Source organism: Pongo pygmaeus, chromosome 9 (genome assembly GCF_028885625.2).
Source record: "Pongo pygmaeus isolate AG05252 chromosome 9, NHGRI_mPonPyg2-v2.0_pri, whole genome shotgun sequence".
Classification (NCBI taxonomy): Eukaryota; Metazoa; Chordata; class Mammalia; order Primates; family Hominidae; genus Pongo; species Pongo pygmaeus.
In genome coordinates this window covers 33,188,837-33,211,542 of record NC_072382.2, presented here as the reverse complement: position 1 = coordinate 33,211,542, position 22,706 = coordinate 33,188,837, and the positions used below count along the sequence as shown (strand labels likewise).

At 43.9% G+C, this 22,706-nt stretch overlaps 1 protein-coding gene across 1 annotated transcript in view; it reads left to right on the top strand.

Moving 5' to 3' along the window:
- The first annotated feature begins 4,350 nt into the window (after nt 1–4,350).
- The window catches only part of NAT10 (N-acetyltransferase 10), a 41,329-nt gene continuing 22,973 nt past the window's right edge, over nt 4,351–22,706 (top strand). The window contains exons 1-10 of the mRNA XM_054440768.2: nt 4,351–4,590; nt 7,026–7,148; nt 7,557–7,648; nt 10,848–11,019; nt 12,511–12,633; nt 14,641–14,702; nt 16,982–17,096; nt 17,195–17,302; nt 21,262–21,395; nt 22,568–22,661. Of these exons, the coding sequence (XP_054296743.1) occupies nt 7,041–7,148; nt 7,557–7,648; nt 10,848–11,019; nt 12,511–12,633; nt 14,641–14,702; nt 16,982–17,096; nt 17,195–17,302; nt 21,262–21,395; nt 22,568–22,661 (1,008 nt within the window). The 5' untranslated portion in view covers nt 4,351–4,590; nt 7,026–7,040. The remainder of the gene's footprint in view (nt 4,591–7,025; nt 7,149–7,556; nt 7,649–10,847; nt 11,020–12,510; nt 12,634–14,640; nt 14,703–16,981; nt 17,097–17,194; nt 17,303–21,261; nt 21,396–22,567; nt 22,662–22,706) is intronic.

Sequence of the window (22,706 nt, the reverse complement as noted above, 5' to 3'; positions counted from 1 at the left end):
TACTTTGGCAAATGAGTATTTTTTTGCTAGCACCTCCCCTTGCGTGCTTTAAATGACATCTGCCTGGGATGTACCACAACCATATGTTATCTGTATCTTAGGGGAATGGATAAAATATTTGTGGTTTACTGGGTAATCCCTAGATGATGTATGCTTGCAGTCCTATATAAAACGAAATTTGCTATCTGTGTAGAAAATAATTTCATGACATTTACAATCAGGACTGAAGTAAGTTCTTTACACAGTGACCTCTGAATCAGTTTCAGAGAAGCGATGGGGGAGAAATGCCTTCTAGGTTTTGAACTTCTCTACATTAGTGCAGATGTGGTGAATCTGTAAAGGTGTTCATAGTTTGACTGTTTCTATGTATGTTTTTTCAAAGAATTGTTTCATTTTTTGAACTATAATTTTTCTTTCTTTGGTTATTTTACCATCACAGTTTAAATGTATATCTTTTATGTCTCTACTCAGACCATATTTTTAAAGGGGTGCCTCATTATGGGGCAGAGAACTTTTCAATAAGTCTCATTAAGATCTGAATCTTGGTTCTAAGCATTCTGTATAATATGTGATTGCTTGTCCTAGCTGCAGAAGGCCTTTTGTTTGGTCAAATGCATATTTTAGCAGAATTTCAAGGAAATGATTGTCACACATGTCACTGTAGCCTCTTGGTGTAGCAAGCTCACATATAAAATACTTTTGTATATGCACAATATAAATCATCTCGTGGATATGAAACTTCTTTCTTAAAACTTAAAAAGGTAGAATGTCATTGATTATCTTGATTAGGGCAGTTTTATTTCCAGATCCTAATAATTCCTAAAAAATATGGAAAAGTTTTTTTCAATCATTGTACCTTGATATTAAAACAAATATCCTTTAAGTATTTCTAATCAGTTAGCTTCTACAGTTCTTTTGTCTCCTTTTCTATGCAGCTCTTACGTGGGAGACTTTTCCACTTAAAGGAGACATAGAATGTGTGCTTATTCTCAGAAGGTTCATTAACTGAGGTGATCAGTTAACAACTAGTTGAGCAGTCAGCTTCCTAAGTGTTTTAGGACATTTGTTCATTATATTTTCAGTAATATAACTAGAGGAAATGGAATGCAGATAAGTGCCGAATTCAAACCCTTCATTTTATCTTTAAGCTCCTGAATCTGCATTCCACTAGGGTTCTTTTTAAGCATTCTAAATTTTAGTTGATTATAAGTTAGATTTCACAGAATCAGTATTGCCCTTGATCTTGTCCTTTTTATGGAGTTAATGGGGAGGAAAACCCCTCAGGAAAACGAAAGTAAATTGTTAAGGCTCATCTTCATACCTTTTTCCATTTTGAATCCTACAAAAATACTGCAAAAGACTAGTGAATGTTTAAAATTACACTAGATTAAATTATATGAAAGTCTGGTTTTCTCAGTCCTTGAACGAAGTCTGCTTAAGTTGTTAAAAACCATCCAGCAAAAGCTGTAAGTGAAGAAGTGCTACTGGTGTGAGGAGAGGAAAAGGTTTATAAAAGAAATCTGATAGCCTCATCTTCTAAAACGCTTCTCAGCCTCTGCTACTAATATCCTACTTTTAACAAGCTGTTCTGAAGCCTAATCCAGTTACATAAGCGGTACGGCTGTTTTGAGTAGAGGCAGTGGAAGATCAGCAGTTAGTTCCTGATCATCTAGCAAAGGCATTTGTGTATTAATGCTTATTTGGAAATACCAATTGTAAGTACTGTGTTTAATAGGGAGACACTGTATTAAGCAACTGAACTAAGGCTTTATTCAGCAAATTAGGGTATCCTTTGCCTAGCATCGTGCCAAGCACTAGGCATTTAGTGGTGACAAAAATTACTGTGGTTTCTGCTTTCATTGAACTGTCTAATCAAAGACTGATGACACCAAAGTGTAGCAAATGCCATGATGGAGCAGTGTAGTTGATGGTAGATATTAAAGCCATGACTGAGTGTATACCCTAGTTAAAATGATCAGGGGAGACTTAACTGAAAGGGGTAATTGAGCTAGATTTGAAGGATGAGTGGTAGACTAGTCAAAGAAAGGGAGAGAAGAACATATCTAAACATCTGATCACCAGTGACTGAGAAAGTTATCAGGATCAAGTGGAAAGACAAAGGACTAGCAGAGTTACAGGTTAGAGAAACAGGTAAAGGCTACTATGGACGGCGTAATAGTTGCATCGCATGTTTTGTCTCTTAAGAACAGTTGCAAACTATTGAAGGTTTTAAAGCTGTGTGTTGGGCCGGGTGTGGTGGCTTGTGCCTGTAATCCCAGCACTTTGGGAGGCCGAGGCGGGTAGATCACGAGGTCAGGAGTTTGAGACCAGCCTGGCCAATATGGTGAAATCCTGTCTCTACTAAAAATAGAAAACTAGCCAGGCGTTGTGACATGCGCCTGTAGTCTCAGCTGTTTGGGAGGCTGAGGCAGAAGAATCGCTTGAACCCGGGAAGTGAAGGTTGCAGTGAGCAGAGATGGCGCCACTGCACTCCAGCCTGGGCAACAGAGCGAGACTCCATCTCAAAAAAAAAAAACAAACAAAAAAAAAACAAAAAAAACTGTATTGTTTGGGGTGGGGATGGTGGCTCACTTAATAAAGTTACCATTTAAAGAACATTCAATGCAATGAACAACATATATGGACCAAGAGATGGTAAGGAGGCTTGTTGGAGTGGCCCATGTGAGAAATGATGGATTCCAACTTAAGGTGCGGATGGGGTGGTGGTGGTGAATGGATTGTATAGATTCCCTATTTCACTGGTCATTACTCAGTATCCTTTGCTGATTTCTCCAGGTCTTGGATGTCAGACTTCATCTCTAGCTGTATTCTTCCCTGGGTGATCTGATCCAATCCCATCATTTTGAATATGATCAGCATTTTAGTCCTGAATATTTCTAGGTCCCAAACCTCTCAAAACTCATATTCAACATCTTGATATGAATTTCTCAATATTCCAAGTCAACTTGATTACCCAACACCAGTTGTTCATTCATCAAGTTGCTCAGAGCAAATGTTTTGGGTGCCATCTTCAATTTACTTTTATAACCTGTATCTAATCCTTAAGTGAGTCCACGTGGTTCTAACTTGAATATCCAGTTATTTAATACTACTAACCACTACCACGACTACCATCCTAGCACAGGTGACTACAATAGCTTGTAATTGTTCTCCTTTTTTCTACCTTTGCCTTCCTGTGACTTAGTTTTTGCATAACAGGAAGCCTTTTAAGAGGGCAAAGCAGATTTTCTCATTTCCCTGTCCCCCACAAACTCCAGTGGTTTCTCATCATGACTAGAATTAAATTCTAAATCTGGTACTTCACTTGCGCACTGCTTTGGCCACACTGACTGCTTTGCCAGGACTGCTTCCCCATCTTGGAACTTTTGTATGTACATCTTTGGCATGGGGAAGTTTTTCACTCAGATATTCTCAGGGCTCATTGTTTCTAAATTTCAGGTCCTTGTTCCATCCAGTGTCACCCCGTCAGAGGCCTTCAGTGTTCGCTTCTAAAATAGTACCCTTAGTCACTTTACTCACTGGATACTTTTGCTTAATAGCATTTAAAACTTAACCTAGAATTAACCACGAGGGGCAGGAACATTTTGGTCACTATCGCTTGTGAGCAGAATAGTGCATGGGCATATTGACATTTTGCTGAATGAACTAAAAAATAATTTCATGATGGATGTTGGATTAAATGGGTGGTGCTGCTGATGACATTAAAATTGGAAGTGTGTATCTGGGGAAGGGGTTTGGATTCAGACATTTGCGGTATCCAGGAGGAAACATCAAGCAGTTGATAATGTTTTTTGAAGTTCAGCGATCTGCCCCAAAGTCAAGAATGCAACACGATGTATAGGTTGTCCTTGTAGTCATGTTCTTGGAGTTCACTGGAAGCGCAGGGGGAGTAATTTCATTTGACGACCATATACAGGCCTAATGGGAGCCTGCAAAGTACAGCGGCCGCAGTCATGGGTAGATTACAGGATTTCCATCTGTAAGATCAGTACTGTGGGGGTGGAGGGCCAAACGAGACCAATAAAATAGGTCTGTTGGCCGAGTTTCCTCAACTTAACGGGGATCGGTTAAATTGAGCACAAATCGTTGGATCCGTCGCGTCTCGCGTATCCAGGCTGACGCTGAAAACCCTGGACCTACGTGGGCAGGCCCTGGGGTGCGGACATCTATTTTGCACTTCTTAGCCGAGGTACCTTAGTTGGGATATGAAGAGTGAAGAGGCAAACCGCAGCCAACACCCCAGCTACCGCGAGCAGTGGGACTAAAATGCGCAACCGCAGTGGACATCTAGGCCTCAGCTCCGCCTCTGGTGGCTTATGTCATTACTCAGCGACAGCCTTGAGGAAGGTCCCTTCTCGCTCGCCATCTCTGCGACTTTAATGCGCTTGCGCACGTGCTGTCTACCAGTGCCTGAGAGGGACGGGTGCCGCGGAGCCAGGCTAATTCCGTGACCCGGCCACCAGGCATCCGCTAGGGGCAGTCAGCTGTGCCTTCTCTCTCGGAATTGTTCCGTGCTACCACGTGCTTCCCCTTCTCCACTGGCTGGGATCCGCCGGGCTCGGGGCGCAGGTAACCAACGCAGGAGGGCCGGGTATGGATGCCAAGATCGGTGTCTGTGTTCTTCCTGGGCCGAGAGGGGACCGGCCTCAGGATGAAGGCTCTGCATCCGGACGGATACCTGGCCTACGCCGACTGTCCTCCACCCCTCTTTTCGGGCGCTCCAAGATAACAGAATCACCTCTCCAATACGCAGCCGCTCTCGGCGCGTGCTTATCGAGCGTCCTCGGGGATTTGCGTGGCTCGATACCCACCCTCTAAGTGCCTGTAACTGGGGAGTCGGGGTGAATGGGTGGGTGATAACAGTTGCTTTCCGTGGAGCTTGCCTGCAGTGCCTGGCTGCAGCTCTGGGCATTATACTTAGGGTAATCTGATTCCAGATCCTTCCACGTTCTTAAATCCTTCACTGTGCACATTCCTTTATACTCTTTATTCAGCAGTCACATTCAGGACTTGGTTTTTTTTTGCCAATGCACCTAAAGTGGTGCCTGCCACATAGATGTTGTGTGTAGATAGACAAATGAATGAGTGAGCGAAAAATAATCATCTCCTTCAAGGCCTTCCCCATCCAGGCCTTCCATGACAGCTTCAGCCCATAGTAATCTCAGCCCTTCCTTCATCTGACCGGTCCCTCAGTATAGCTGGGTTTTTTTTTTTTTTTTAACATCTAATTTTACCTGTGTTCTTGTTCCTCATCTCATTCTCCTAAATATCTTCTTCAAGAAGAATGCAAGCTTGAAGTCAAGGCCCTTGTGGTACTACTTCTGGGGCTCCCACAGTAGCTAGATCAAAAGGCAGCCCCCATTAATTAGTCGTTGATTGATTTTTGCGGGATCTTTATGTGGCCGGAAACACAAGGTTTACAAGTTGAGAAGATTGGTGAACTGGGAAGAGCTTAGGCTTTGGAGTCAGGAAGACTTGAGTGTGAATTCAGTCTGTCGTTTTTCTGCCTCGGGATATTTGAATTCTTTATACTTTCTCCTTTACGTATAAATTGGGGTCCTTGACAGTGAGTTAGTGTTTTATAGTAAGACATATGTTAAAATCTGTTTGGATTGGAAGGTTAGAAGGGACAGTTAAGGTATGGTAAGTTTCAGTAAATGAGCTTTATGTTTATAATGCAGTAGGTACCGGAGTTTCTAAGTAGCATGTCACTTTTACATCTAAGTAGCATGTTACTTTTACAGTGATATTTCTGATGTTTTTTTGATTTATTTATTGTGATGATGCAGTATTTTACTGTAGGTAATCACAGAACTTTTTTTTTTTTTTTTTTTTTGAGATGGAGTCTCAGTCTGTCGCCTAGGCTGGAGTGCAATGGCACACCATCTCGGCTCACTGCAACTTCCGCCTCCCGGGTTCAAGTGATTCTCTTGCCTCAGCCTCTCCTGCAGCTCCACCACCACTCCCGGCTAAGTTTTGTATTTTTAGTAGAAACGGGGTTTCGCCATATTGGCCAGGCTGGTCTCGAATTCCTGACCTCAGGTGATCCACCAGCCTCGCCCTCCCAAAGTGCTGGGCTTACAGGCGTGAACCACCACGCCCAGCGAGAACTTTTGAGATCTGTCTGTACAAAGGCTTCAATATCCTTTTCCCTAAAATGAGGAAACAGTTGGACACATTACATCATGGAATTATTCATTGATAGTTATTGATTTCCCTGACTTTATTAATAACACGTGAATTTTTTAAGATTCCACAAAAACAAAAGAACAAAATAAAAGTCCCACCATCCAGAAGTAGCTACTTTATACTTTGGTATTTCCTTCCAGTCTTTTTTTTTCCCCTCTGTTATGTGTATGCATAAGAAATGTTATCATACTTTATTCTGTCATGATCCTGTCATAAGCATCTATATCCATATCCTTAATTATTAAAAATGCTTGGCCGAGCGTGGTGGTTCACGCCTATAATCCCAGCCCTTTGGGAGGCTGAGGCGGGCAGATTGCGAGGTCAAGAGACGAGACCATCCTGGCCAACATATGCGCCTGTAGTCCCAGCTACTTGGGAGGTTGAGGCAGGAGGATTGCTTGAACCCAGGAGGCAGAGGTTGCAGTGAGCCGAGATCATGCCATTGCACTCCAGCCTGGAGACAGAGTGAGACTCCGTCTCAAAAACAAAATGCTTTGGATATTTGGATATATCCTTATGTATTTTAGTCATTCTTCTACTTTTTTGAATATACAAGTTTCTGGCTTTTAAAAAATCTTTAATAGAGGTGAATTACAGGCTTCCCAGGCTGAGGGAAGGTTTTCTCACCTCCCAAGCCTAAGGTTTCCTGAGTTTAAAACTAGAGGCTGATGTCTTCCTGTGGAGCTCTTAGAGGGTTAAGTAAGACAATATTTATAGATATGCCTAGCACAGTCCCAGGCCCCACAAGAGGCAGCCAGCTAATGTTCCTTAGACAATCTAGTGCACATGGCCAGTTGTATTTCTTTCTCTTTTAGTAATAATTTTTCACCATGCATCGGAAAAAGGTGGATAACCGAATCCGGATTCTCATTGAGAATGGAGTAGCTGAGCGGCAAAGATCTCTTTTTGTTGTAGTTGGGGATCGAGGAAAAGATCAGGTATGGCCTGGTAAATGCTTCCTGAATTACTTTTTATCTTGTCCAAAGAATCAGCATGTTTAAGCACTCTGGTGTTTCAGGACATAATGGCATTAAGATCTCTTTGGCTGGTAAGATGCCTAGTGGGAACCTTTCTTTATTTCCTGGATGTGGTGAATTCTCTGTATTTAGATTGATTAGCAGACAAGCTAATACCTTTTGAAGCCTGGGGTGGGGGGTTGACCACAAGGTTAATTGTATGTGACCTGGCTTCTAGTCTAAACCTGGTCATTGCTCGCCTTGGGACCTTGGGCACTTCCCTTCCCTGGCCCTCAATTTAGTTTCCACATCCGTCAAATGAGGTCTTAAGCCTGGAAGTCTCTAAAGTCTCTTTTGTGCCTGAAATTCTGTGACTTTTTTGTTTGGCAGGTGGTAATACTTCATCACATGTTATCCAAAGCAACTGTGAAGGCTCGGCCTTCAGTGCTGTGGTGTTATAAGAAAGAGCTGGGGTTTAGCAGGTAAGCTGGGCTCTTCATGTGTTTTATCCAACTTACAATTCCTGCTCATTAGTTAAATGCCAGGAAATGATTCCTTCACATATTTTTTAAGAGTCTTTAGTGGACGTGCTGTCTCTGAGGACAAATGGAGCTGATATCCTTTCTTCATTCCTGAAAATAAGTTTCAAATCATTTTCATGCTTTTTAAGTCACCAATCCAATGCCTTGCCTTCTGCATATGGTTTTCCTTCCTGCTTTTCTAGGCTGATTAAGCCCATCTCATTGCAAGTTCCTTTAAACTGTCTTTCCTACCTCAAATTTATGCCACTTTTCACTCTCTTTTTCTCCCCTTCTTTCATGGAGGGGGAATATGCCTCATCCCATGTCCAAGGAAAACCCCTTTATGTACCCTGTGTCTCCTCCCTCACCTCTTTCAGGACCTGTATTGTCTTTCCTCTGCTGGCCAGCCCCATACCCTTTGGAAACTCTCTCCTTCCTGTAAACATGCTCAGATTTTTCTATTATCAAAAGCTGATTACTTACATACCCAGATTTCTCTCTCAGGTTAGCATTTCCCCCGATTTTTATTGCCATGTACCTTAAAACAGAAATCTTTTGCACTTAGTAGCCACTTTTGCAGTCTGGTTTCTGCTTCTATAATTGTGATCAAATTGTGCAGTTAGACATTCCCAGCAGCTTGATGCCTAATGCGTCAACTTTTCTCTCTCTTTCTCCTCCTTTTCAGAGCTCTGCCTCTTCTTCTACCAGTTCACTGCTGTATTTGACAGTTGGCTATTTGAAGCTGTGGTAGTCAAGACTTTTAGTCATAGATAACAGACTTTCAACACAAATACAATTTGGCACAAAGGGATTTCATTGAGGTATATGGGATATTTCCTGGAATCCAAGGGGATAAGATTTCAGCTCTGCTCACGGCTGATCTAGAGTCAGAGTACTAATGCTCCCAGCTCAATTTGTCATCTCGGCATATCTGCTCTATGCAGACCAACTTTCTCACTGCAGACCAGCTTTCTGTTTTCTGTTGTCCCCCTAGCAGAAACAACACTTGTGTTTTCCTTGTTTCAGGCCCAGCCATGTGGAAATCAGACTTTTTCCCAAAATTCTGGTGGAAAAATGCCCACCCCTGCCCAGAGGAGGGTGGGGTTGGTCATAGCATAATAGAAAGTTGGAAGTTCTACCTACAACTTTGTGTTTGGAGAAGTTTGGGATGGAGTGGGTAGTGCTGTTCCTTGGCAGATAACCACCATGGCATCACCTCAGAAATAGTCTCCTTTTTTGGCTTCAGTGTCTTTACTCAGACCACCTTCTGGAGCTCTTCTCTTTCTCTGGATCTTGTCTCCTAACTCTAAACCTAGCTGGCTTGTGCGATTCTGTCCTTGAGCCTCTTCTAATTTCCAAATGTGCTCATCTCCGATCTGACTCTGAAAGCCTGTCTCCAGCTCTGGCTGCTTTATGCTGTGACTAACCTCCCTCCATTTCTTTGCTCATGCTGTCTCCTCTGCTTGGAATGCCACTTCCACCTCCCTGATCACTTATTGAAATCCTGTTTCTCAGGGCCTGCCTCCTCCAAGAAACTTTTCCTGAGCCCCTCAGTCATACCTGGTGGTTCCTCTACCTTCCTCTGCACTTGTCCTTCTATAATGTTTGCCAATGGATGCTTTTGCTTTAGGGTAGAGTCACTTACATACTGTGACTTACGTTCATTTTTTTTTCTTTCTCTTTTTTTTTTTTTTTTACTTTCAGGTGATAAGCTTATTCAGTTAGGAGCCCTCTCCTATTTATCTTTGTATTTTCATACTTTCAACTGATTTAGCATGTTTATCATAGGTACTCAGTATACATTGAGTTGGATGTGTTGTTAACAGGCTCTAAAATTATTTTAATTTAAATTAGTACCAGAGGCTAAACTTGCCCCTGTCCTGTGGTCTTAAAGTGAAGGGATTCTGCCTAGTGGAAACCAGACAATAATAAGAGCCTTACTGTTGAAATGTGAAAAGTGCAGAAAACCCAAAGATGAAAATAAAAAACATCTCACTGTCTAGGCATTGTCAGCATCTAGGTGTATATTACTGGGATGTAGTTTTGAACCATAATTGGTATTCTGTTGTATATACTCTCATATTTAGAGAGGTAGGCATTTTTAATACAGATTGAGAATAAGGCCTGTTGCCTATCCCAGAATTTTAAGTTTTTAGGGCTTCTGGTTTTCAATATTTTTCATCTGGCAAATATGAGATGGGTGTGGAATTAGGCAGTTCAAAGTCTTCTGGGCAGATTTGCCTTTTGAATTTAAACCACCTGGCTTCACTTCTAAAAATCTACTTTTGTACCTCTTATAGCTCTTCTGCCCCACCCCTGTCTTAGTCTGGCAGAGCACTGTGTTCAAGCTAATGCCTGTTTGTAAGTCATGGGCTTAAGGCCTGAGCCAGAAGGGACAGTGGAGACAAACTCACCCACTGCCTTGGTTCATAGATGAGGAAGTGGAGGCCCACAGGAGGAAAGGCCTTTGTTCTAGCTATTAAATTAGAAAACTATGGTAAAATTTTGATCAGCTGTAATCCTCCATTCTAGAACATTCTAGTTCTCTCTTTTGGTAAAGGAAAGGTAAGTAGCAGCTGGATATGCAGGGTTTTTAAGACCAAAAAAATTCAGGAATTCCTTAGAGATGTCCAGATTCCATTCTGATCCCTGTGTCCTGTATCATTATTGTCTTATGTAAGACCTGCCCTGGAAGACATAATCCCACATTCTCGGGGAGGAAGTCCTCTAGGAAGGATGAATAAAGTAACGTGCCATCACCTTGTCTTTCCCAGGATAGGGAACAGCACAGTGTAGTTGAAGCATTGGCTTATGACTGAGATAATGAGGCCACTCAGGTTTGGTTTCAAGCTCTGGCTTTGGCCAAATGTGAGGGTTAGCTACGCTATTACCCATCTTTTAAAGCAAAGTATTTGCTCAAGGTCACAGGGCAAAATAGCAGAGTTCACACTTAGACTTATCACTTAACTCCAAGCCCTTAAGCACTCTAATGCCCCTCACGCCTCTCCACTGTCCTCCACCTGAAGTGGGCCTCACACTTTCAAGTTCCCTTCTAGCTCTGAAAGTCTAAGTGGGTGATCACTGAGCCTTTCCCCTGGTTCCAACTCTTTAGCCGCTCTGGTTAACTGGCTCTCATGGGATTGGGGGCGTGTGATTGCAGTCACCGGAAGAAAAGAATGCGACAGCTGCAGAAGAAAATAAAGAATGGAACATTGAACATAAAGCAGGATGACCCCTTTGAACTCTTCATAGCAGCCACAAACATTCGCTACTGCTACTACAATGAGACCCACAAGATCCTGGGCAATACCTTCGGCATGTGTGTGCTGCAGGTGGGTGGCTTCCTCTAGCCTGTGATTGAAGTCAGAGCCTTGAGGGTTGCTTGGGCTGCCTGGCTTTCCACTGGGAACAGATATACAGTAAGGAGAGGAGAGTCCCATGTTCCCTATCCCCAAGCATTATTAGTGGAAGTCCCAGCCACTTTCCAAAGTACGTTTGGTCACCTACCTCATATAAAAAGAGAATTTTCTACCTAAATCAGCACTTCTCTAGAGACACCAGAACTGAAGTGATGCATTATTATAACTGGTTCTAACTAGCTAAAGCTGATAAAGCAAATGCCAGAGACTTTGAGTGCCTCTAGGATCCCAGGTCCTTATTGGCATTCACCAAAGATTTTTTTTTCCAGTGAGCAATGGGACTTGTTTTCCAACCAGATACAGACCAATGCACTTAAATGTCCTGTCCAGAGTGCCTGAGTAGCATACCCACCATGAAGGCCCCTCTCCCGTTTTCTAGCCCTTAAAAATCCCTTACTTTACCTCTCAGAGGCTACTTGGTGAATTTCTGCACTGGTGTGTATTCTTTTGCCTGGCAAGTTAATAGACTAAGTTTCACTTTGTGTGTGTGCATGCGCGTGTAAGCTCTGGTGGTCTTTGTTTTATTCTTTGTTTCTTTGATTCCTGTGCCACCTCCCTTCCCCATTCTCCCCAAAAAAACAAGACAAAATTAAGCACAAATCCCCACATTTTTGTGTTTATCATATACCCCTACGACTGTGCCCATTATTATGTCAAGTTACATACCTTGCAAAATATGGGTTGTCTCCTGTACTGCTGGCTTGCATCTCACGTTGGAAGCCAAAAAAGAGGGCATTATGCCTCATTTTCACCTTTACTCAGGGAAATGCCCTGGATTATCACTGATTGGTAGGGAGTGGTCTTCTACTTGCTGCCATGATCAATTGCCTGAATAATGACTCCTGTGAGCAGTAGCTCCCCCATGTGGTATAGTTTTGTCAAACAGATTTGAGCTATAAATGTCAGAAAATGTAAGATGTTTCTGAAATTCAAGTATGAATCAGTGAAGGTTGGAAAATTTGTTTCCAAATAGGATTTTATCAGAGACATTTTTGACATATAAAACTAACAATGTCTCTAATAAGAGACCCATTTTTGGCATATAAAACCAGGTATTTGTATATTCGAGAGTTTGGCCCTCTTCTGTGGTACCCCTGTGTGTGTATCCTGGGAAGTCAAGGTGGGAACAAGTATGGTCTTGGCTTTGTGCTCTGAAGTCTTCTTTTTGCCTTATCACCTGGCTTTTGGTTAAGAGTCCCTTGGGTTGGGCTGGGCGCGGTGGCTCATGCCTGTAATCCCAGCACTTTGGGAGGCTCAGGTGGGTGGTGAGCCAAGATTGCGCCACTGCACTCCAGCCTGGGCGACAGAGCAAGACTCCATCTCAAAAAAAAAAAAAAAAAAAAAAATTGTCCCTTGGGGTTGCTATTCGCATGACCAGCCCTTTCTAACGCCCCCTTCTTCCAGGATTTTGAAGCCTTAACTCCAAACTTGCTGGCCAGGACTGTAGAAACAGTGGAAGGTGGTGGGCTAGTGGTCATCCTCCTACGGACCATGAACTCACTCAAGCAATTGTACACAATGACCATGGTAAGCATCTGTTTTTTAACTTAATTGTGAGGATTCAAGTAAATCTGTTTTTGCTGTGTTCTGCTTTCTTTAAAGAATTCCTGTTGGGCAGCTCCAGTGAGTAGTCAGCACAGCCTCTGGGCTAAGAGCTCTTTGATTTTAACTAATGAAAAAGTCACTACAGTTAAATCTCAGGGTCCATGAGTGTGCCTAGGAATCTCTGAATTTCACCTTTGTTTTCAGGCACTTGCAAATTCTACACCAGTGAGATTCAGATATGATACAGCTTTTGTGTAGTTAAATTTTCTGGAATGATATTGTACAAGGAGCAATGCCAGTGCCTAAATTTGTGTATTGCAAAAAAAGGACCATGTGCAGACTCCTCACTGGCCCTTATCCTAATGGATGACTAAGGAACATTTGCTAGTTGTATTCCCAGTTTGGCAAGAATTTCAACTCCAGCAGAGATTGTGTTCTCCCAAAGCAAAAGACACTGACTGAGGACATGGTGAGGAATTAGGGATATGTCTCACCTGATGCAGAGCTGGTCTCCTCACTCTATCAGCGTTGCCAAGTCAGTGTTCAGAGGCAAGTTTTAAGTCATGCCCATGTCCAGCAGCTCAGTAATGGTGGTCGGATTGGACTTAGGGTTTCCTGAGCTGCATTTATCTGATGAAACGGACTTTCCTCAAATCTTAGGGGCTGTTTCCTGTCATTACTTCTCCCTTCATCACTTGCACTACAGCCCTTTTGGCCTCCTCAAATGTCCTCAGACATGCCCAGCGCACATTCATGCAAGGGCCTTGGCACTTGCTGTTCCCACTGGAATGTGCTTCCTCTGGACCTCTCCCTGGCTCGCTTCCTCATTGCATTCAAGCCCCTGCTCAGATATCACCTCATCCATGTGGTCTTTCCTCGCACCCTGTTTACAGTAGGCAGCTCCGCCTGTCACTCCTTAACCGGCTTTATTTTTCTTCAAAGCACTTGACAATTACCTAAAGTTATTATTATTATTATTATCTGTCTGTCCTCCTGTACTAGTCTCTAAATTTCATTGGAGGGCCGAGCACAGTGGCTCACGCCTGTAATCTCAGCACTTTGGGAGCCTGAGGTGGGTGGATCACCTGAGGTCAGGAGTTTGAGACCAGCCTGGTCAACATGGTGAAACCTCGTCTCTACCAAAAATACAAAAAAAATTAACCAGGTGTGGTGGTGCACACCTGTAATTCCAGCTACTCGGGAGGCTGAGGCAGGAGAATTGCTTGAACTCAGGAGGCGGAGGTTGCAGTGAGCTGAGGTCACGCCACTGCACTCCAGCCTGGGCAACAGAGCAAGATTCCGTCTCAAAATAAATAAATAAATAAATAAATAAATAAATAAATAAATATGATTGGAACAGAGAGTTAGTTTTCTTTGCTGTTGCATTTCCAGATCTTAGAAGAGTTCCTGGCATTTAGTAAGCATTCCTTAGATATTTGAGAGTGAATGGATGACTTTGTGCTCACATCAGTTTGTTCTTCCTCTCCCTCTTACATAGCTACCTACTTACCCTTCAGGCCTCAGCTTATCTCAGAGAGGCCCTCCCTCACTACCCTACATAAGTGACCCCCACTTACTATCCGTGCAGTCTATATTTCATATGTAGCATTTGCCAAAATTTGTATTTATCTACTAATTTTTCTTTGTCCGTCCATTATACTCCAAGCGCCATGAGAACAGAGGTCATGCTTTGTTCATTAGTGTATACACAGCATATCTGGCACACAGCATGCCAATTTTATGAAATAAATGAATATAACTTAGGATGCTAGAAAAAATGTGGAACAGTGAAAGATTTTAATAAGCAATGTTGCATTCAGTGTCTGATCCCAGTTTCAGCAAATACCGTTTGGCACAGCAGTGTGTGTAGGAGTGATTTTGTTTCCAGCAAGATTGCCCATGTCTCCTTGGATAGAGCTTTGTATTTGGACCCTGGTCCTCAGCACTGTTTGCATGCCTTTGTTAATGGATGTTGTCTTTCTTTGTTAGGATGTGCATTCCAGGTACAGAACTGAGGCCCATCAGGATGTGGTGGGAAGATTTAATGAAAGGTAGGTCCATAGTTCCTCCCAATTGTGGGGCAGCCACATTGGGAGGGATATTTTTATCTTGGACTCAACTGAAAACTTTGGTTTTATATTGGGGAAAGTAGTACAATATTCCAAAAATGATGAGATTCTTGACAGCAGCAGCAGTTGTGAGACTAACTGGAAGCAGTGAAACGTGGTGGAAAGTTGGAGCCAGGAAACCTCAATTTTGTTTTGCTACTGGCCTTGACAGCTCAGTTAAACCAGGTTACTCTCTCTGGCTCTTAGCTTACTCATCTTTTAAAGGAGTGATTTTTCTGGATCACTGTTTCCCAGAAGATATTTCATAGAGCACTAGTCTTTCCAAACTTTTTATTATGAATATGACATACTGGCATAGTAAAAATGATTAAGAGAAATATGGGAGGGGGGGGTGAGATGTAATTAGAGGCAGAAAAAGGTGACAAAATGTTTCTTCTGAGCAAAGGAACACCCATAATTTCAAATATGGTGTACAATTTGTTATCTGAAATTAAATTTGTATTTATTTATTTTTATTTTATTTATTTATTTTTTTGAGATGGAGTCTTGCTCTGTCGCCCAGGCTGGAGTGTAGTGGCGCGATCTTGGCTCACTGCAACCTTTGCCTCCCGGGTTGAGTGATTCTCCTGTATCAGCCTCCCGAGTAGCTGGGATTACAGGTGCCCACCACCACACTCGGCTAATTTTTTATATTATTATTATTATTTTTTTGAGACAGAGTCTCGCTCTGTTGCCCAGGCTGGAGTACAGTGACACGATCTTGGCTCACTACAGCCTCCACCTCCCGCGTTCAAGCAATTCTTGTGCCTCAACATCCCAAGTAGCCGGGATTGCAGGAGCCCACCACCATTCCTGGCTAATTTTTGTATTTTTAGTAGAGACAAGGTTTCACCGTGTTGGCCAGGCTGGTCCTGAACTCCTGACCTCAAGTGATTTCCCAAAGTGCTAGGATTACATGTATGAGCCACCGCGCCTGGCCATTTTTTGTATTTTTAGTAGAGTTGGGGTTTGCTGTGTTGGCCAGGCTGGTGTCGAACTCCTGACCTCAAGTGATCTGCTCACTTTGGCCTCCCGAAGTGCTGGGATTACAGGCGTGAGCCGCCGTGCCCGGCCATAGAACACTAGTCTTTTCAGAGGGAACATATGAGGAGGGTTTAGCCATATATGTCTGGTAAACACCTATACCGTTTTTTCCTTTATGAAGATTTACCCCAGCCTGTTGTAATCTCTGAAAAGTCTTGCAGCAGCAGGGACCTGTTTAGCTGATTTTTTCCCAAATTTATTTTACCACAGAGTTTTTTTGGGGGGCATGGGAACACCGGTTAGCACCCTGTGAAACGCCTTAGGAAATTTTGACCTAAATCAGTGGTTCTCATCTGGAGCCATTTGGCCCCCTGGGGACATTTGGCAATGTCTGGAAATGTTTTGATTGTAATGACTTTGGGAGGGTGGTGGTGGGTGCTGTGGGCATCTGGTGGGTAGAAGCCAGGGATGCTGCTGAACAACCGGTGGTGCACAGGACAGCTCCACACCAAAGAATTATCTGGTCCAAAATGTCAGTAGTGCTGAGGTGTAGAAATTCGAGCCTTGATGAACCCTGGGGGCCTTTCTCATTTTAACCATCTGTGATGCACTAACTCAGTAGAATGAGCAGGTCAGGAGGAGCAGCTGTGTGCTACTGAATACAACAGAAGCCTATGAAATCCTTTTCTTGCAGTGGGAGGATGTTTGAATTTTATAGTCAAACACATTTTTTTTTTTTCCTGCATGCAAGAATGTTTGTATTGTATTTCTTTGGGGAGCTTTCCTTTCCCCTTCTTCCTTTTGTTTCTTTTTCCTAGTGACAAAAGATGAATTCATTTGTGTTTTTTCCCTGTGTGACTGGTGATCATATGGGGGTTGGGTTTGGAATTCCCCATTTAAGGATGGCCTGAAACACCTCAGTGCTAAAGAGCAAGCCTGGGAGGATGAGGGGAGGGCCATGTGGTATAGGGAATAGTGGCGGTCATGCACAACAGGAGGGCTTCTAATTGATCTCCTGGGATGAGTCCTTGGTTTTCTCATTTGCTGTATAAAGTATGTTCAGGTGCCTTGTGGAGGAGGTGCTGAATCATCTCACACTGCTCTCCAACTGGGTTTTAGCTTTTTCTGGCTTTCTTAGAGACACTTGGGGCCAATTAATTTTTTTGAAGAAAAGTTATACTCTGTATAGACATTGCATGCCCTCCCTAAAACTTCATTGCAGCGGTTTTGTATCTCAGGTTTATTCTGTCTCTGGCCTCTTGTAAGAAGTGTCTCGTCATTGATGACCAGCTCAACATCCTGCCCATCTCCTCCCACGTTGCTACCATGGAGGCCCTGCCTCCCCAGACTCCGGTGAGTCTGTGCTGGGGTCCAGGAATCTGGGGGAGGTTATGTTTTCTGTGTTGTTCCTCCTGTGGCAGTGACAGACCTTCCCCTTCTCTCTCTGGTAGGATGAGAGTCTGGGTCCTTCTGATCTGGAGCTGAGGGAGTTGAAGGAGAGCTTGCAGGACACCCAGCCTGTGGGTGTGTTGGTGGACTGCTGTAAGACTCTAGACCAGGTGAGTGTGGTGCTCGGAACTTCCAACACAAAGGTAGTAAAACATAGCATATGGAGCGTAACAGAAGCCAGGGTATGTTGACTCAAGACCCAGACCCTCCCTGGAGAAGGGGACTTTTCCCCTTGCTCATACTCGTGTGTGCTCAGCAATAGCAGGGCTATTTCATGTTGTGTGGGTTCCCAAAAGAAGTCTGGGGATTACCTCCCCCCAGTCAACAGATGGAGCAGATGAATTATTATTATTATTATTATTTATTTTTTTTTTAAAAAACAGAGTCTCACTCTGTCACCCAAGCTGGAGTGCAGTGGCATGATCACGGCTCACTGAAACTTCGAACCCCTGGCCTCAAGCAGTCCTTCTGCCTCAGCCTCCTAAGGTGCTGAGATTACAGGCATGATCCACTACATCTGGACAGATTACATTGAAAGAGGAATCCTCTCACCACTTTTTCCAAGAGAGGGCAACATACCTGTGTTCTTCGATTTCAGTTAATTTTGATGATATAAAGGTTTTTGCCTACAGCTTATTCAGAAGTGACAGGAGAACTTGAGGCCCCTAGTCTGGTATTTACCCTGGTTCCAGTGTGAGGCCTGATGAGGGCCCTCTGGGGTAATATGTACCTGGTCTTTGAGTGCAAATAGCAGGCTGGGTGAGAGCTTACAGGTTGCATTTCTGTGCTCATCGAGGTGGTCTGCACTGGTAAACTTGGCTTCCCTGGTGGTTCCTGGGCCATGATGGGAACTGACTGGGCACAGCCCAGAGGTCTTTGAACTGTCAGGTGTGTTCAGGGTTCTAGGTCAGCCTGAGCCAAATGAGCAGCATGGGTCGCTGCCCTTGAGAGGGAAGATAGCTGCAGTGACACCTCCCGCTTAGGGCTGAGTCCCAGCAGGCTGGCTTCCCTTTTCATTCTGGAAATATGATCAGCAGCTACATAGCTCTCTATGCGGCTCCAGCTGCAGGCCCTAGGCTTTTTTGATTCACTTCCTGGTACCCTCTTTATCACAAAAGAGAAGGAGTGAGTGATAGGATAAAGCAGGAGAAACTGATTCTAGTTAAGTAGTATTACAAGAAAACAAATGGCCTATGACAAAAAAACCCAAAAAGTTAATAGAAAAAGAGTACTAAAAAAATAAGAAGTGGTGTTTCCACTTGGCAGTTTCACTCTGCAGAAACAACTGCTATTAACAGTTTATTATGTATCCTGCTGCCTCTTTTTTCATGCACATAAATGAATTAAATGCAAAGGGGTCATACTACAGAGTGTAAGTGGTCCCCTGTTAAGACATTTGGATTGATTCCAGCATTTCCACTGTTAGAAACAGTGCTCTTAGGGGATTCTTACAGATAAGTCTGTGGGCACTATATTTAGGGTATGTTTCCAGAAGAGAAATTGCTGGATCAGAGGTTGTGTGCATTCAAATGGGTGTTGTGCCAGTTGATGGAACTATCCAGTGTGTGGAAATGCCTTTTTCCCTACACCCTTGCAACAGTGATTCCTAGTAAACTTGTAAGTCTTTACTAATCTGATATGAGAACATAGGACCATTGTTTTAATTTGTGTTGCTGCTTTAATTAGGAGAGAGGAGGGTACCTTCTTCATACAATTATTGGTCATCTGTTGTTTTGTTGTTGTTGCTGTTGGTTTTTTGTTTTGTTTTTTTTTTTTTTTTTTTTGGTGAGCCAGTCTGCTTATTTCCTCTGCCCACTTTTTAGTTGGATTTTGGCCTTTTTTGTATTGGTTCTTCATTTTAGGATGCATTTTAGTCTAGATTTGGTAACATTCTGTTATGTCATTGTATTTTTCAGAGTTTATAACTTCCATAATATAAAACAAAATGGTAAAATATAGCCTTCAGGCAAGGCCAAGTTAAGTAGGACCTGGATTCCCTTTGAGTGTTTTCATCTGGAGAAACTCTGGCTTCCTGAAGCCTCTCCCCTTCCATCTACCTTGGCCTATGTCTCTTCAGTGTCTTCTTAGCATCATTGCCTAGGCAAGCATGACAACTTCTCAGGACCATCTGGCCTTCTTCCCACCCTCAAACACCTATTCCCATCACAGATCCAGCTGAGGAGCAAAGTTTGGCCCCTAAGTAGTTAGTGGCTCCTGTCCTTCAGTGTCACTGGCATCTTGCTTTTACTTCTAGGCTCTCCTGTAGGCACTGGGGCCCAGCAGTAGACAAGAGGGATGCACCTGCTTCATGGAGCTTATCTCCTAGTGAGATGAGACAGTCAGTAAATAAAAGACATGAGCAGATCATATGGTGAAGCAGAAGATGCTACATACAATGGGAAGAAAGAAAAAGTTGCAAAGAGGGATAGGGCATGCCAGATGAGGGTGGGGTGCTGTGGTTCTACATACAGGGGCAGGGGTGGCCTCATGTAGGAGGTGATTTTGGAGCCAAGCCATGAAGGAGGCGAGGTGAGAAAACAAGCCCTGTGGCTCTTGGGGAGCCAGTGCTTCAGGCAGAGGAAGCAGCACGTGCATGGGCCTGGGGGAGGGGTGTCCCTCCGGTGTCCTAGGCCTGGCAGGGAGGCTGAGGGGCTAAAGCAGGGTGAGTAGGGGTGGAGGAGATTTTTGGAGGATCTTTCAGGCCACTGGAAGGGCTTTGGCACTTACTCTATGACAGATGGAAGCAGGGGAGGCTTTTATGCCCATAGTCTCCTTTCAGCACAGCTGCCAGAGGCATCCCCAGGCTTCTTTTTAAGAGGATCGTCTGACTGCTGTGTTGAATACAGACTGGTGGAGTGAGGGTGGCAGCAGGAAGACTGATCAGGAGGCTGCTGTCATGATGGAAGAAGGATAGGGTGGTGGCTTTGAGCAGAGCAGTAGAGGAGGATAGTGGTGTAAGTAAGGAATGGTAGGATTTTATATATGTTTTGGAGGTAACAGGATTCATTGACGAATCAAGTTATCAGGGAAGAATTGAAGAGGCTTTGGCCCAAGCAGTTGAACAGTTAACTGAGATGGGGAAGACTAGGTGGAGGAGGTTTGGGGCAACTTTAGGCGTTCAGTTTCAAGTTTGAGATCTGTAGTGTACAAATGGGAATGTACAGGAAGCAGTTGCATGTGTATAAAAGTCCGGTGTGGGCCGGCCAGGTGTGGTGGCTCACGCCTGTAATCCCAGCAGTTTGGAAGGCTGAGGTGAACGGATCATGAGGTCAGGAGATTGAGATCATCCTGGCCAACATGGTGAAACCCCGTCTCTACTAAAAATACAAAAATTAGCTGGGCATGGTGGTGTGCGCCTGTAATCCTAGCTACTTGGGAGGCTGAGGCAGGAGAATCACTTGAACCCAGGAGGTGGAGGTTGAAGTGAGCCGAGATCATGCCACTGCACTCCAGCCCCTGGCGACAGAGCGAGACTCTGTCTCAAAAAAAAAAAAGGTCTGGGTGGGCCAGATGCCATGGCTCATTCCTGTAATCCCAGCACTTTGGGAGGCCGAGGCGGGCAGATCGCCTGAGGTTAGGAGTTCGAGACCAGCCTGGCCAACATGGCGAAACCCTGTCTCTACTAAAAATACAAAAACTAGCTGGGTGTGGTGGCAAGCGCCTGTAATCTCAGTTACTCAGGAGGCTGAGGCAGGAAAATCACTTGAACTTGGGAGGCGGAGGTTGCAGTGAGCCGAGATTGCACCATTGTACTCCAGCCTGGGCAACAAGGGTGAAACTCCATCTCAGAAGGAAAAAAAAGTCTGATGTGCAGGGAAATGGTCCAGACTGAAGCTGTAAATTTGAGTTATCAGCATCTATTAAAAATTGGTACCAAAGGCCTTGAGACTGAAATGAGATGACCCAAGGGAGTGAGAAGTCCAGGTGCTGAGCAGTGCTTTCTGGCCTGCAAGAACAGCTGCCCTCTTATTTAGCCTGGCGTCGACCTCACTTCTCCACAGTGATGGTGATGAATGGTGGAAACTTGGGTCTTTCTTGGAGTTCACCTAATATGTTTCTCTTTCCACAGGCCAAAGCTGTCTTGAAATTTATCGAGGGCATCTCTGAAAAGACCCTGAGGAGTACTGTTGCACTCACAGCTGCCCGAGGACGGGGAAAATCTGCAGCCCTGGGATTGGCGATTGCTGGGGCGGTGGCATTTGGGTAAGGGGATTCAGTCCCCCATCTTTAGGAACTCTGGGCTCTGTGGGGGTAGTGTGCAGGGTTGGGGTCAGAGGACTGGTATCTCATGTTCCTAGTTCTGAGTTCTGAGTGGGTTCAGTGTGTGATTTCTCTAGGTCTTGATTTCCTGCCAGGAAACAGCAGCACTGTTTCCCCAACCCACCCTAAAGGTGCATGTTTACTCGTGTGTACACACAGACACATATATACCAGGGCCTTTGTAATCACTATTTACAGTTGAACAAACATGCAGAGGCAAAGAAATGGGAGTAAGAAACTTTACAACTCTCAGGGCATGAGAATGTGTATGACCAGCCTTGCTGACTGAGAAAAGTACAAGTTTGACATTTTAATGATTTTGATTAAAAGAAGCTTTCTTTGGCTTCTGAGGAGCTGGTTTTAGGTGTGATGTTAGTTTCTGTTCTTTTCTACTGGGTTTGGAAGATACATGGCAACTGCCAATAGAGTATGTTCTTCCAACTTCTCAGCCATAATAATGAACCTAGAACTTACTGTGTTTGCCTTTGTGCATTATCTTCCTTGGTGCTCTTTAGAGCTCTGTGGGCATTTTATAGAGGAATCAACCCAGATTTGGGGAGTTCCAGTGATTTACCCAAGATCCCCCAGCAAGTCAGTGCTGGTAGAGCTGGGGCTTGAGCTTAGCTCCTAACTCCTTGTCCTTTGTTCTTCCTGCTGCTCTAGCTGTAACAGTCAGCCTCTTAGCCATTAGCATCTGCTGTTAGCATCCTTTATACTCAGCAAGGCAAAGATAACTTGGAGGTTAGCTTTGGCCTTGGCCTGAGCACCGATTGAGCTCCCCAGCTTCACCATTTGAAAGCCTCAGCACAGCTAGTGATGAGCATGAAACTACTTCTTGTAGCAGTGCACTGGATTGGGAAGCAGTCTGTCTGTTCTGCACACCGAGGGCGTTGTCTCCACAGTGCTTCTAAGCAGTTTGCTTTCACAGATGTTGGTAGCTAAATGTCTGGAGTTGCTTTACTTTCCTTCCCAAAAGGTGTCCTGACTTTTTCCCTTGCTGTTACCTCTGGTTATCACCTTTGGGACAGGAGCAAACAAAAATATTTTCTTTTTTAAGTTGTTTCTTTAAAATGTTCCTAATTTCTTAAAAATCCTTCTTTTATTTTGTTCTGTAGGTACTCCAATATCTTTGTTACCTCCCCAAGCCCTGATAACCTCCATACTCTGTTTGAATTTGTATTTAAAGGATTTGATGCTCTACAATATCAGGTAGGAAATTTGGATTAAGAATTTTTATTTTGGACCTGGTGTGGT